The sequence below is a fragment of the Vulpes lagopus genome, chromosome 6, assembly GCF_018345385.1.
Source record: "Vulpes lagopus strain Blue_001 chromosome 6, ASM1834538v1, whole genome shotgun sequence".
Taxonomy (NCBI): Eukaryota; Metazoa; Chordata; class Mammalia; order Carnivora; family Canidae; genus Vulpes; species Vulpes lagopus.
In genome coordinates, this window is record NC_054829.1 from 23024907 (window position 1) to 23040199 (window position 15293).

General features: G+C 41.7%; 1 protein-coding gene across 2 annotated transcripts in view; it reads left to right on the plus strand.

Annotated features, from left to right (window-relative positions):
- Positions 1–203: 203 nt before the first annotated feature.
- The window catches only part of SPTLC2 (serine palmitoyltransferase long chain base subunit 2), a 110549-nt gene continuing 95459 nt past the window's right edge, over positions 204–15293 (plus strand). For both annotated transcript variants that reach the window (XM_041758800.1, XM_041758801.1), the window contains exon 1: positions 204–418. In XM_041758800.1, the coding sequence (XP_041614734.1) occupies positions 281–418 (138 nt within the window). In that variant the 5' untranslated portion in view covers positions 204–280. The remainder of the gene's footprint in view (positions 419–15293) is intronic.

Consider the following 15293-nt stretch of genomic DNA (forward strand, 5'->3'; position numbering starts at 1 on the left):
CGTGATTGGCCAGACAGCAGCATGGGCCCGCCCCCTCCCCCCGCGGATTGGCCAGCAGTCCTGCCCGGCCCCGCCCCGTTCCCCGAGGCTGCGGGGCCCGGAGCGAGCGACCGCCCCCGCGGGCCCGGCCCCGCCCCCCGTGACGGCCGGGCGGGTAATTGGCGGCGGCGTGCAGCCATTTCCGGTTTCGGGAGGTGGGTGGGGTGCGGAGCGGGCTGGAGCCGCCGCCGCCTGGGCCGCCGCCTACAGAGCCTGCCTTGCGCCTGGTGCTGCCGGGACGATGCGGCCGGGGCCCGGAGGCTGCTGCTGTCGTCGCCCGCTGCGGGCGAACGGCTGTGTGGCGAACGGGGAGGTGCGGAACGGGTATGTGAGGAGCAGCGCCGCCGCCGCCGCCGCCGCCGCCGCCGCCGCCGGCCAGGTATGGTGGGAGCGGGCGGCCGGGCTGAGCCGGACGTGGGGGGCCGGGGCCCGCGAGCCGCGCCCGTGCGGACCTGGCGGGGGGCGGCCCGGCGGGGCGAGGTCGCGGGGGCGGGCGCGGGCGCGGGCCGGGCTCAGGTGTGCGGGCGGCGGCGTCCTGGCGCGGACCCGGCCTGGCCCGAGCGAGGGCTGGAGGGCGGCGGAGGGGCTCCCGCGTGTCTCCGCGCCCGCGGTCTCCCTCGTTTCCTCTGCTCCGAGCCCCAGTGCCTTGCTGCTCCTGCGCTGGCAGAGGTACGGGCTGGCCCCGCGGGCCCCCGGGAGGGCCCCTGGAGGGCTTGGTTCTTCCTCTCGAGGCGCCCTCCTCGCGTCCTCGAGGGGCTGGCTTCCTTGCAGAGCCCTGAAACTCCGCGGAAAACCAGGAGGCAGAGAAAGTTAGGAGGTGGTCCCAGTCTCCTTCTCCAGGATGCCCACCCGTCCTGCAGGTGAGGCGTGGGAGCACAGGTCGGGCCGTGACCCCCCGGCCGGTGCCCCTCGAGCCTTACGCGCTCCGCGGCCCCGGGCTCTAGGTCGGGCCGGTGGTCCCCGTGGTCGGTGGTCCCCGTGGGCAGGAGGGCTGCCACACCAGGGGCTTGTTGAACCCAGGTGGGGGCTTGGGATGAGTCTCCATTCCGGTGAACCAAGGCTGAATCAGCAGCCAAGTCCAGAGTTCTGGGGGAAAAAAAATTTTTTGGGGGGGGGGGGAGTTTTGAATTGAAGACTGTAATCAGTGACAGCCTTCCAATTCTCTGGATTGACAGATTCTCCTGAAATGGGTCTTTTAAAAATGAGCCGCTTAAAAAAATTAAAAAAAAAAAAAAAAAGATCAGTGTTGTTGGAAGAGTGTTATGAGATTTCAGTTGACTTTAATACTTATAAATCCCATTTAGATATTTTTAAAAAATTTTATTTATTTATTTATTCATGAGAGATAGAGACAGAGAGGTAGAGACACAGGCAGAGGGAGAAGCAGGCTCCATGCAGGGAGCCCGACAGTGGGACTCGATCCTGGTTCTCCAGGACCAGGCCCTGGGCTGAAGGCGGCACCTGGGCTGCCCCCATTTAGATATTTTTAAAAAATTTTATTTATTTATTTATTCATGAGAGATAGAGACAGAGAGGTAGAGACACAGGCAGAGGGAGAAGCAGGCTCCATGCAGGGAGCCCGACATGGGACTCGATCCTGGGTCTCCAGGACCAGGCCCTGGGCTGAAGGCGGCACCTGGGCTGCCCCCATTTAGATATTAAGGCAAACATTTTCTTGCCCCAAAGTTCTCTTTTCCCAAGAGCAGTAGTGTGACTATTGTGATTTAATTTGGCTTTAATGTAAATATCTAGCAGCCTCCTCCCCGCACCCCCCCCCCCCCCCCCCCCCCCCCCCCCCCCCCCCAGTCAAGTAGATGGGATAGATGGGCCTGTTACTGTTTGCTGTGGAACAGAAAATAAAGAACTCCTCCAGGTCATGTTGACATAGTAAGACTATGACAGTTGGAGGGAAAACACATAAAAGAGACTTGACCTCCCCCTGAAGTTGGAAGCACTGTAATGCACAGATTCCAAAGATTTATTTTCATTTTTTAAAAAAGATTTTATTTATTCATGAAAGAGAGAGAGGCGGAGACACAGGCAGAGGGAGAAGCAGGCTCCATGCATGAAGCCCGACGTGGGACTCGATCCCAAGACCCTGGGATCACGCCCTGAGCCAAAGGCAGATGCTCAACCACTGAGCCACCCAGGCATCCCTATTTTCATTTTTAAAGGAATGATTGAGTGAGGGAGGAAGTGATAAGAACACTCTCATTATTGACAGTGTAAGGCTTTTTTTTTTTTTTTTTAGCAACAAAAATTGCTGTGGTAGAGAATGTAACAGGGAAACTTAGCAGGTGGGAGTCAGAAAATACGTTGCAGATGAATGAGTGGATTATGATTTTTAAGAGGGAAAAGGAAGTCAAGAGAAAGGTGCTCACACTTCAGAGGTGTTTTGTGTTTTGGTGCGCTTTTCACTTAACGTAGGAGTTATAGTATGATTTAATAGTGAATTCCTCCCATAATCTCTAACAATCTAGCATTTGTAGGCATGATATTTCTTCAGAGATTGTGGACTGATAATAAGATGAAGACATATCAGGTTGCACAAGTGAAATTTAAAAATCTGTATGACTCTAAATTCTGGCTGACTTTTTCTAGTGTATTTTAGTGAAAAATTCCACTCAAGACACTATGGTGGCATCTGGAAGACTGGTTTAGTGGAAACACCTGAAAGAAAACTCTTTGTCACTAGTCTTTTTAAATCAAAGACTTTAGGGATATAGCTTTGTACATGAATATGAGGAATATTGTCTATTAGGGTTTTTTTTTTTTTTTCCTTAAGCAAAGGAGAGGTTTTTGGTAACTTCATGAGAGCAAGAATATCTTTAAAATATTATAAGTTGTTTTTGTTTTAATTAAAGTGGTATGTTAGTGCACCAACCCCCTATTTATTTTCCCCCACTTTCTGGGGGAAATGTTGCCAATTATGCCATAAAAATACATGTAAGATGTTAAGTGTGCAAGTGTGTGTCATCTTTTAATTATGAAAGTATAAATTCAGAGTTTTTAAACCCGAGATACACATTCATTTCCTTACGTATCCCAGCATTCTTGTCTTTGAATGAACAGGAGAGAAGTTAGAAATTCCTGGGATTCGGGATCCCTGGGTGGCGCAGCGGTTTGGCACCTGCCTTTGGCCCAGGGCGCGATCCTGGAGATCCGGGATCGAGTCCCACGTCGGGCTCCTGGTGCATGGAGCCTGCTTCTCCCTCTGCCTGTGTCTCTGCCTCTCTCTCTCTCTCTCTCTCTGTGTGACTATCATAAATAAATGAAAATTAAAAAAAAAAAAAAAAAAGAAATTCCTGGGATTCCTTTACACTCTCAAGAGTTTCTGTGTTTGAAGGAATGAATGTATATGCTTTCCCTTTGTTGGATTTGGGTTTAGAGTTTGAGTACATAGATCCTGTAGTAGAAAGGGCATATAAAACAAACGTTGCTGTTTGTTTTTATTTTCTCGTTTATCCTCTACTTTTTTCTTATTGTGATAAAATACATGTAATGTAAAATTTAGTATCTTAACCGTTTGTAAGCGTGCAATTCAGTGACATTAAATACATTCATCATGTTGTGGAACCATCACCACCATCCACTGCCACAACTTTTTTCGTCTTGTAAAACTAAAAAACTCTGTACCCATTAAACACTAACTCCCCATTCTCTCCTCCCAGTGCTTGGCAATCACCATTCTACTTTCTTTCTTTATGAATTTGACTGCTCTAAGTACCTCATATAAATGGAATCATACAGTATTTTTCTTTTTGTGTCTGGCTTATTTCATGTAGCATAAATGTCCTCATTCATCCATGTATCAGTGTGTATCAGAATTTCCTTCCTTTTTAAGGCTGAATAATATTCCATTGTATGTACATACCACATTTTGCTTAGCTATTTGTCAGTGGACAGTTGGATTGCTTTCAGGGTTTAGGTAATGCTGCTGCGAGCATGGGTGTACAGATATCTCCTCAAGACCTGCTTTCAGTTTTTTTGGATATATACCCAGAAGTGGAATTGCTGGATCATATGATAATTCTATTTTTAATTTTTTGAGGAAATGCCATCTTGTTTTCCACAGCAGCTAAACCGTTTTACATTCCCATCAACATGGGATCCCTGGGTGGCGCAGCGGTTTAGCGCCTGCCTTTGGCCCGGGGCGCGATCCTGGAGACCCGGGATCGAATCCCACATCGGGCTCCCAGTGCATGGAGCCTGCTTCTCCCTCTGCCTGTGTCTCTGCCTCTCTCTCTCTGTGACTATAATACATAAATAAATAAAAATTAAAAAAAAAAAAAAACATTCCCATCAACATTGCACAAGGCTTCCAGAGTCCCCACATTCCCACCAACACTTGTTATTTTCTATTTTGTTTTTTGCTTTTTTTTTTTTTTTTTTTTTGCATAGTAGCTGTGAGATAATAGGGGAAAAAATGCATATATGTTTCTGCTTCCAGTTCCTGGCACAGAGCGCCTGAAATCTGTGTAATTTCCTAAGTGATAGGAATAGTAGGAGCATAATTTGTTCTAATATTTAGTCTTTGACCCTTATTCCTGACACCGGGTTCCTAAATCACTTGGAATTTTCCCCAGTGATAGCAGAGTTTTTTGTTCTAATGAGGTGACACTGGATGATCTCCTGGAGGGGGGCTGCTCACCAGAAAGACCAAGCCATGATTAGAAGCTTGGAATTGTCAGCCCCACACCCATCATTCTCCAGAGAGGGGTGGAAATGAAGTTAATGATTGCTCATGCTGACTTGGTGAAGCCTCTATAAAAATCCCTAAAGTACCAGGTTCAGAGAGCTTCTGGGTTGCTGAACATGTGGAGATGCTAGGAGAGTATCATGCCCCTTCCCACACACCTTGCCCCCTATGCATCTCTTCCATCTTTCATCTGTATCCTTTATCATATCTTTTTATAGTAAACTAGGTAACAGTAAATAAACAGTTGTCCTGAGTCCTGTGAGCCATTCCTGCAAATTATCAACCAGAGGAGGAAGTGGTGGGAATCTGATTTTTTTTTTTTTCCTTTGGAACCTGATTTATAGCTTATGGGTTAGAAGCACGGGACAACCTGGACTTGGAACAGGCATCTGGGGTGGGGGAAGCAGGGAGCAGTCTTGAGGGACCAGGCGCGTCACCTCAGGGATCTGACACTATCTCCAGGTAGGGAGTGTCAGAACTGAGTTAAATTGACACCAGCTGGTGTCACAGAAGTGCTTGGTGGAGTGGAAACTGCCCTTCCCCCCCACCCCCCCAATCAGGTGTCAGAAGTGCTGAGTGTGGTATCTCTGAGAGAGCATAGGAGAAACATCACAAGACTTGGGTTTTGTTCTTTATGGCAGCTATATGTAGACATTACTGGAGTTTTTTTTTGTTGCTTTTGAGGTTTTTTGGTTGGTGTTTGAGGTGTTTTTTTTTTTTTTTTTTTTAGATTTTATTTATTTGAGGGAGAGAGAACACAGGCAGGGAATGGGGAGAGGACGAAGCAGACTCACTGAGCGGGAAGCCCGAATTGGGGCTTGATACCAGGACCCCAGGATCACAACCCAAGCCGAAAGCAGATGCTTAACTGAGCCCCCCAGGCGCCCCAGACATTACTGGTTTTTAATGATGACAGCAGATACAGAGTTTTCACAGGGAAGAGGAGCAATAAAACAGTACTTTTTCCTCTTTTTGTCATTCACAGGAGAGGAGGGTCAGCCTTTATAGGAAGTAAAGGGTGGCAGTTAGCACTAGGGAAACTTTGAAAGAGTTAGAATTGGAAACTTTGGCAGAATTAGAGCTGGAAGAAACCTTTAGAGGTTTATGTAATTCAGTCCCTTTATCTCTTTGTAGGACTTTATTAAAACTAATCTTGATAGATGATTCTATCCTATTTTTAAAGACCTAGAGGATTTGCAGGAAATTTTTTCAGCCTCATGTTGCAGCAGTCAATGATTTTAATTACAAGAGTTTTTTTTACTGTGGGTTTAACGTTTGATTAAATAAATGCCATATTTTGGTTGCACTAGAAATATAATACTGTTTGTTTTTACTTTTAGAGCAACTTGATCACAGCACTCTTTAAATCTTCCATTTCTTTATAGAACCTTTGAGATTTAGACATGCATTTTATCTTCATTAATTAGTTAACAAGTATTGAAGGAAAGAAATTGCCTTTGAGACCGTTTTGAGCTTCACTTTTCTTCCTTTAAAAGGAGTTTTAATGAGATATTAGGATGATGATAGCCTTTTAGCTGCCAGAATAAGAGTTTAAGGAAGACTTGGAGCACAAGTCCTGTTCTTTAAGGCGAAGTAGAAGGAACAAAGAGATGGTCCTGCTACTTCTAAGAAGGCAAATGAGTAACTAATGAAGGGTGGTCTACTAAATAGCTACTAGCTTTTGTTTCCACTTAAAGGAAACAGTAACTGAAAAGAAGTTAGTTATGAGACAAGACTGGGAGGAGTATCTAGAATGGCCTGGATTACCTGTTCAGGTTTCGCAGGCCTGATGAGACATCTGAAGACTTCAATGCTTTGCAAAAATAATGTTGTAACTACAGCTGTGGGACTAGATTTTTGTTTTGAGTGCTTTTTGTTTCAAGAAAAACAGATCTTATTGGCTGGATCTGAAAGATTCCAGAGTCATTTGAGGTACTCAGGAATTCTTTTTAATAAAAATTTTTGGGAAACAAGATCAATATTTAATATACAAACCTCTGTGTTCTTAAGATAGTATTTTAAAACTTGGATATTCAGGGAAAGCACACTTACCCACTTTTTAGGGTTGGCCTAGGTGCTCTAGAAACATCGTAGTGCTCTGGGCAAGATAGTTAATTGGTTGAGATTCAATTAGATTCAATTTTTGAAAGAAGTAGTGTTTATTGGCAGAATAGGCAATTGAGAGGGATGGGTAGAGACTGTTTGCATTCTGAGTGGGTGTGCCTTACTTGATTAAATACATGGTTTGTGGCCTCAAAAGTCAGTTGCCTTCTGAATAGCTTCTAAGAAGGCTTCCATAATATAATTTGTAGTTTGTGACTGATTAAGCAAGTAAGTCCTTGCTCTTCACATATTTAGTCTCAGAATATCTATTTTAACTTTTATTGTCTTTAAGGCTACCTTTAAGACCCATTTTAAAGGTTAAGGTTGCTATTTTTCCATTTGTTTTAAAATTTTTTGCTTCTGATTATAGAAATAATACATGTGTACCACAGGACCCTAAAGGGTTGGGATAATCCCCGTTGTTGGAGGTTAAAATTTTTTTTTTTTGAGGTTAATTTTTTAATGTGGTCTGTTTTACCAGTCTGCTGCTTTCTGATAATTTCTAAGAGTATGAAATATGCAGTTGTACTGAGACTTGGGTATGAGTCAGCCTTACTCCAAATAACAGATACTGAGGTTGGGGAGAATATTCAACAATTTTTGTTATCTGGAAACGTTTGGAAATTATTGTGTAGATAAAGTACTAACCTCAAATGTGATGGCTTTCCTGTACATATATACCCATGATAAAGGTTAATTTATAAACTAGGCACAGAAAGAGTAACAACAATAATTAATAATAAGATAGAAAATTATAATGAAAATCTTTTGAATGCAGTCTCTCAAAATACCTTATCCTACTGTACTTATTCTTCTTGTGATAATGTGAGATGATAATGTGGCTACATGATGAGATGAAGTGAGGGAATAATGTAGGCATTTTGACATAGCATTAAGCCTACTTTTGAGCTTCTGATGATATGTCAGGAGGAGGATCATCTGCTTTCAGATTGTGGGTAACTGAAAATGTGGGTGGGGAGGCGGGGACTACTATATTTGCGTTACCTAGTATGTAACAGGAACTCCGGAAATCTTAGCTGAAGGAATGGATGGGTGATAGTTGGAGCCATGCAAGTTGGTGAAGTAGATAGAAAATGGCATTAAGGGAGAAGAGGCACGGAGGATGTAATATTAGGAAATCATAATGTTACTGGAAGACCTACACAATGCTGAGGAAGGTTGGTTGTGACAGAACAGAAGTGTTAGGAAGTGGTATGAGAAAGCCCAAGAAAAGGAAGGGAGACTTTTTCTGTTAGGAGGGGTAGGCAACATATTGGTGGTGGGAAACCAAAGATGTAATTATAGTTGATACCCTTTACTGTGACCAGCACCTCACCCAGCTTCTTCACCTATTTGATCTTCACAAGGGCCTTGTGAGGCAAATATTATCGTTAGTTGGCGGAGCCTGGTTTATCTTACTCTATTAAGCCACTGGATTTGGCAGTTCAGAAATCACTGGTAACATTTGAGGAATTTAAATATGCCCAGAACTCCTGGGTGACTCAGTGGTTAAGCGTCTGCCTTCAACCCAGGGCATGATCCCGGGGTCCTGGGATCGAGCAGTCCTTCAGGGAGCCTGCTTCTCCTTCTGCCTATGTCTCTGCCTCTCTCTCTGTCTCTCATGAATGAATACATAAATAAAAATCTTTTAAAAAATAATAAATATGCCACAAGTTATGCCACACTCTGAACGTGTTATTTCCAGAAGTGTCCTCTTTGTTCCCACAGGCAACTTTTGAAAAATAGGGAGTCCTCCCCCCTTTTGCAATCAGGATAAATTCTCCAGTTTGGTCAATAAGCATCTCATATGGGATGGACTGAAAAGTGCTTCCAAAGCTAGTTGTAAAGCAAACATATTTTCCTAATTACTATTTTCCTAATTGAAAACTCAAAACTGGAGATGCCCAAGCATATACACACTGGCACATTTTCAGTTCAGTGGCCTCCCGTGCACTCAGGCAGTAAGATTCTGCCCCAGAGTTACCGTTCTCCCTTGCCACCCACATCTCCTCTGCAGCACTTCCCGATCTCCAGATAAGCATCATGGCATAACAGACAGATGTAATAGTCAAGAGATCTGAGTATGAGAGCAGCTCTGCCACACATGCTTCTCCTTTATCTGCGCTCTCTTCCACCTCTGACGTGTTCTGGGCCTGCAACACCATGCCCTCCACACTGCTTCTGTAGTGGACACCAACTGAGAAGCAACCTGATTTGCATCAATTTCCCTTCTCTGTGGATAATCTCTGATACATGGGGTGGGTAGGCTCCTGGTGGTCACATATGTGCAGTAGGACTCTATTCCTGGATCCTGGCTGACTGACACAGGTGTAGGCACCAGTGCTATAGTGAACCCAGCAACCCTCTCATGGGGATTTAGAATTTCAGTGGGGAGAGTTTGTCCTTAAGGAGAATAGTATCTCTATTATACTCCACATTAGAGTTTACATATCTGGAAAGTTTTACATGTTTTCAGTTTTTTTTTTAAATTTTTTATTTATTTATGATAGTCACAGAGAGATAGAGGCAGAGACACAGGCAGAGGGAGAAGCAGGCTCCATGCACCGGGAGCCCGATGTGGGACTCGATCCCGGGTCTCCAGGATCGCGCCCTGGGCCAAAGGCAGGCGCCAAACCGCTGCACCACCCAGGGATCCCATGTTTTCAGTTTTAACAAGTATTTCTTGAACATCTGCAGATTTTTCAATAAAATTTAAAAAGGACATATATAGTGTTTCTCCCTTTAAAAAAATATTTTATGTATTTGAGAGAGAGTACAAATTAGGGGAGAGGTAGAGGGAGAGAATCAAGCACATTATCCACCAAGTGGGGTGCCTGCCGGATTGGATCCCAGGACCCTGAGATCATGACCTGAGCTGAAGTCAGATGTTTAACTGATTGAACCACCCAGGCACCCTTGTAGTGTTTCTCTTGTAAAGCCAACATACTTTACATGCAGTTTTATCTGAAAATACTGGAGTTGGAAAAACACTATACATGCAAAATACTAAACCAATACATTAAAGTATAAAGAAAATATCTCCTGAAATTCCACAACCCAGAGATATCCACTGTAACATTTTGATGTATAGTCTACCAGACAAATACACACACACACAAATATATATAAATATATGTCTATATATGTGTGTAATAGATGGGGATACAATTTTACATTAAAAATTGCAAAAAAATTGCTTGATATTGTCTGCTTTTTTGCTTAACATCATTAATATATTCCATCACCAGTCAGTAAGACAAACATCATTCTTTTAAGGGGTACATAAATTCCATAATGTGAATATATAGTATAATTTATTTAACCAATCCCTGTGCATAATGTGTAGACTTTCCCCACTATTTTCAATATATGAATACTTTATACATCTCACACCTTTGATTTTTTTCATAAGGATAAATTACTAGAAATGAGATTGTGACTCAAAATGTGTATGTGTGTATATATATATATACAGGATTCTGATCAGAATATCATTTTAAAATGAATTTAAAGGAAGTTTTAGAGATATTGTTTAAAGATTTCTGATTTCTAAATCAGACCACAATTGACCACAATTTAAGTGATCCAAACCTCATCTTTAAATGAATTAAACCACTATCTCAAAATATAATGTAACAGTCATCTCAGTTTCCCAAAATGCATTGGCAACAGTGTGGCACAAGTCACTTTCCTCAAATTGATCTTTAAGTCAGAGCAGTTCCAGTGCACAATCCTACCCTCTAAATGTTTTTTCTTCTGTCTCTTTCTCATTCTTTTTTTGCATGACAAATTGATTCTAAAATTCATGTGAAAAAGCAAAGGATCAGGAAGCGCCAAGGCAGTTTTGAGGGGAAATTAGGTAGAAGGAATCCTCTACCTAATTAATAATAGATACTAGATAATAAGACTTAGCATAACGCTATAGTAATATTGACAGTATGATTTTGATGGAGTAGAAAATCTAGAAAGAGCACACTAAGAATATGGAGTTTGATAGATAATGGTGTTGGCATTTCATATCAGTGGGGAATAGACAGGTGGCTTTCTATGTGGAAAAAGAAGAAAAAGCGAAAAACCTTGGGGCACCTGGGTGGCTCAATCTGTTAAGCGGCTGCCTTTGGCTTAGGTCATGATCCCAGGGTCCTGGATCGAGCCCTGCATTGGGCTCCCTGCTCAGTGAGGAGTCTGCTTCTTCCTCTCCATCTGCTGCTCACCCTGCTTGTGCTCTCTCGCTGTCAAATAATAAAATCTTAAAAAGAAAAACCAAACACACCAATCTGCAAAAATCAATTCCAGGTTGTTAGATATTCAGATGTGAATTTTTTTTCTTAAAGACTTTATTTATTCATGGAGACACACAGAGAGAGAGGCAGAGACACAGGCAGAGAGAGAAGCAGGCACCATGCAGAGAGCCTGACATAGGACTCGATCCAGGGTCTCCAGGATCATGCCCTGGGCTGCAGGCGGTGCTAAACCGCTGTGCCACCGGGGCTGCCCTCAAATGTGAAATTAAAAAGAAATACAAAACTCTAGCATAGAGGAAAAAATATTTATGACCTTAAAGTATAGAATGACAAATTATAAAGTAAAGGTTGATAAATTTGATTGTTTAAAACTTTGGCACACTATAGCATCAAAAAGAATAAAATGTTTAGGAAAAAAATTAACAAATAGTACAAGTCTTGCATACTGGAACCTACAAAACATTTTGAAAGAAATTAAAGAAGATCTAAGTAAATGCAAAGACAGCCAACATTCAGGAATTGAAAGACTTAATATTCAGGTGCCTGGCTGGCTCAGTCGGTAGAGCATGGGACTCTTGATCTTGGGGTCATGAGTTCAAGCCCCATTTTGGACATAGAGCTTAATAATAAAAGAAAAAGACTTAATATTGTTAAAATAGAAATACTCTAAATTCATTGCAACCGTTATCAAAATCCCAGGTGACTTTTTTGGAAACATTGACAAAGTGATCCTAAAATTTATATGGAAATACAAGAGATCCTGAACAGACACAATCTTGAAAGAGAGGAAATAAGTTGGAGGACTCACCCTTCCTGATTTCAGAATTCACTATAAAACCGTGGTAATCAAGATAGTGTGGTACTGCCATAAAGATAAACATATAGGTCAATGGAATGTAATTGAGAGTCCAGAAATAAACCCTTACATTTATGGTCAGTTAATTTTTCTACAAGAGTGTGAGTGCCAAGACAATTTAAGGGGGTAAAGAATGACCTTTTCAACAAATAGTATGGGAATAACTGGATATCCACATGCAAAAGACCTGATTTGTATCTCTACCTCATATCATATACAAGGAATTAACTCAAAATGGACCAAAGACCTAAATGTAAGAGTTAACAACTGTCAGAGTTTTAGAAAAATATGTAAGTATAAATCTTTGAATTTTGATTAGATAGTGGCTTTTTAGATCTGACTCTAAAACTATAAGCAACTAAAAAAAAATTGGAGTAGGTCACAACGAACTTTTGTAATTTTCTGTACTTTCGTATTTCAAGGATACCATCAAGAGAATGAAAAGATAATCTACAGTATGGGAGAAAATACTTGAAAATCATATAGGAGATAAGGGACTTGTTATCTAGAATACATAAAGCACTCTTACAACTCAACAAAAAGGACAATCCAATTTGCAAGCAAAGGATTTGAATAGACATTTCTCCAAAGAAGATACACAGATGGCTAATAAGCCCACGAATGCTCTGCGTCATTAGTCAATTAGGGAAATGCAAATCAAAACCACAGTGAGTGAGATACCACATCATACCCACTGGGATAGTTAAGATAAAAAGCCATTAACAAGTGTTGGTGGGGATGTGGAGAAATTGGAACCCTTATACATTGCTAGTGGGATCATATAATGATATAGCACTTTGGAAAACAGTTTCTAAAATGCTAAACCTAAAGCTACCGTATGAGTATTTCTACTCCCTGGAGAAATGAAACATACCTACACACAAAAACTTCTACATGAATGTTGATAGCATTATTCCTAATAGTCAAAAAGTGGAAACAATCCAAATGTCCATAAATTGATGAACAGATAAAATACAGTATAAGCTTACCATGGAATATTATTTGGCAATAAAAAGGAATGAAGTACTGATACATGTTACAAGATGGATGAAAGAAACATTGCGTGTTGTGTAAAAAGCCAGATATAAAAGACTTCATATTGTATGATTCCACTAACATGAAATGTCCAGGATAGATAAATCTATAGAGACACAAAGTAGACTAGGAGTTTGCCAGGGCTAGGGGTAGAGTTTGTTTTTGGGGTGATGAAAGTGTTCTAAAGTTGTGGTGATTGTTGCACTATGTGAATATAATAAAAACCACTTAATTGTATGCTTGGAAAGGACAAATTTAATGATTTGTTAATTATATTTCAATAAAACTATTATTTAAAAAACAGAACCTTGTGCACCATATGATGTCATGAGCAAAATGATGCCAAAAGTGAAAAAACAAGCCACGGACTAGGAGGAGACACTTGCTACATATCACTGACAAAGGATTAGTATAAATCAGTGAGATAAATTAGAAGAAAGTGTGTACTCCAGGAGAAAATGGGCCAAAGATAGGAACTGTCAATTCATAGGAAAAAATGAACTTGGTAGGAAAATAAATATATGAATATGTGCATCCTCACTAGTTTAAGTTACTATAAATTAAAAGCAGTGAAGGAGGGATGCCTGGGTGGCTGAGTGGTTTGGCACCTGTCTTTAGCCTGGTGCATGATCCTGGAGACCCAGCCTTGAGTCCCGCATGGGGCTCCCTGCATGGAGCCTGGTTTGCCCTCTGCCTCTGTCTCTGCCTCTCATGAATACATAAATAAAATCTTAAAAAAAAAAAAACCCTTAGAAATATGACTATAAGAAATGGCAATAAATGGAAAATGTAAGGGCTTAGATTCTAATCCCAATTTTGAATTTAGTTTTCTTATGACAGGAAATTGCATAATCTTCTTTCTTTGGTGTTGTCATTTAGTCATGTGAAGAGGAAGAGTAAGAATCACTTGTAAAAGAAATGCTTCTCACTTTGTGTGTATTTTTTATCCTGCATATTTAAATATAAATCCCTTTGATAGTGTTATTTAAAATAGTTTCCTTATTCTCTTTTATCTAAAAAACTTGCTGATCTTTGCATCCTTTTTCACTAAAAAACAAAAACAAGACAAAACCCTGAAGAATTCTTGAATACAAGGATTATCTTTTTTTTTTTTTTTAAAGATTTTATTTTTCAGTAATCTCTACACCCAACATGGGACTCAGACTCAACTCCAAGATCAAGAGTCATACACTCCACTGATTCAGCCAGCCAGGCCCCCCAGATTTTCTTATTTGTATTTTCTTTTTTAAGATTTTATTTATTAGAGAAAAGAGAGCATGAGTGGGGAGGAGAGGGAGAAGCAGGCTCTCCATGAGCAGGAAGCCTGACATGGGTCTCCATCCCAGGACCCTAGGATCATGACCTGAGCCGAAGGCAGATGCTTAACCAACTCAGATACCTAGGCACCTGTCCTATTTGTATTTTCAAATACAGAGTATAGTCCTTGACATATAGGGATGGAATATTTGTTGAAAAGAATGAGATGATTATGCTGATTTTGAGGTCCTTGGTAGAAAGGGGGCTCTGGGTTCCTAAGAGCAGCTTTTTTTTTTTTTTTTAAGAGTTTATATATTCATTCTTGAGAGACACAGAGAGAGGTAGAGACATAGGCAGAGGGAGAAGCAGGCTCCCTTTGGGGAGCCCGATGTGAGATGCGATCCCAGGACCCCAGGATCATGCCCTGAGCCAAAGGCAGATGCTCAACCACTAAGCCACCCAGGCATCCCCCTGGGGGCAGCTTTGATGTCTGAAAGTTATTTGTGCTGTTTTGGAATGTTAAAAAACTAAACAGGAAGAATGTCCATTTCTGGACATGTGAAATTAAGTGGAGGGAGGGGTCAAGTTGTAAGCGATTTCCTAGGGCTCGCAGTACTGCAGTAATGAGAGGGAAATGTGTAGACTGCTGTGTCCTTTGCCTTTTCTCGTTTTCAATCATGCTCATGTTACCAGGGGGCAGGGAGGGAATGTCCAGACATTTTTGATTGATTACTAGACGCTATGTATAACAGATCTGCAGAGACTCCATTCCATGTTGTTTTCACCTTTTTGTTCTTAGGTACTGTGTGGAGCTGAGCACCTGCCATCTAACTGGGAATGGAGCTGGGTGGGGACTGGGCTAAAGCTTTGAGTAGATTCAATCCACTCTGGGGAGGATTGTCTAATTTATGGGATCCAAGCATTTATTGCAGGCAGTTCCCTCTAGTATGACTTTATCTCCTAAGCATTTTAAGATTGTGGTTGATTTCAAGTCACCTTCTAGTCCAGCTCTGCAGCTACTCTAGCGTTTTGTAAGCGTCCTGTGCAGAAAACTGGCCAT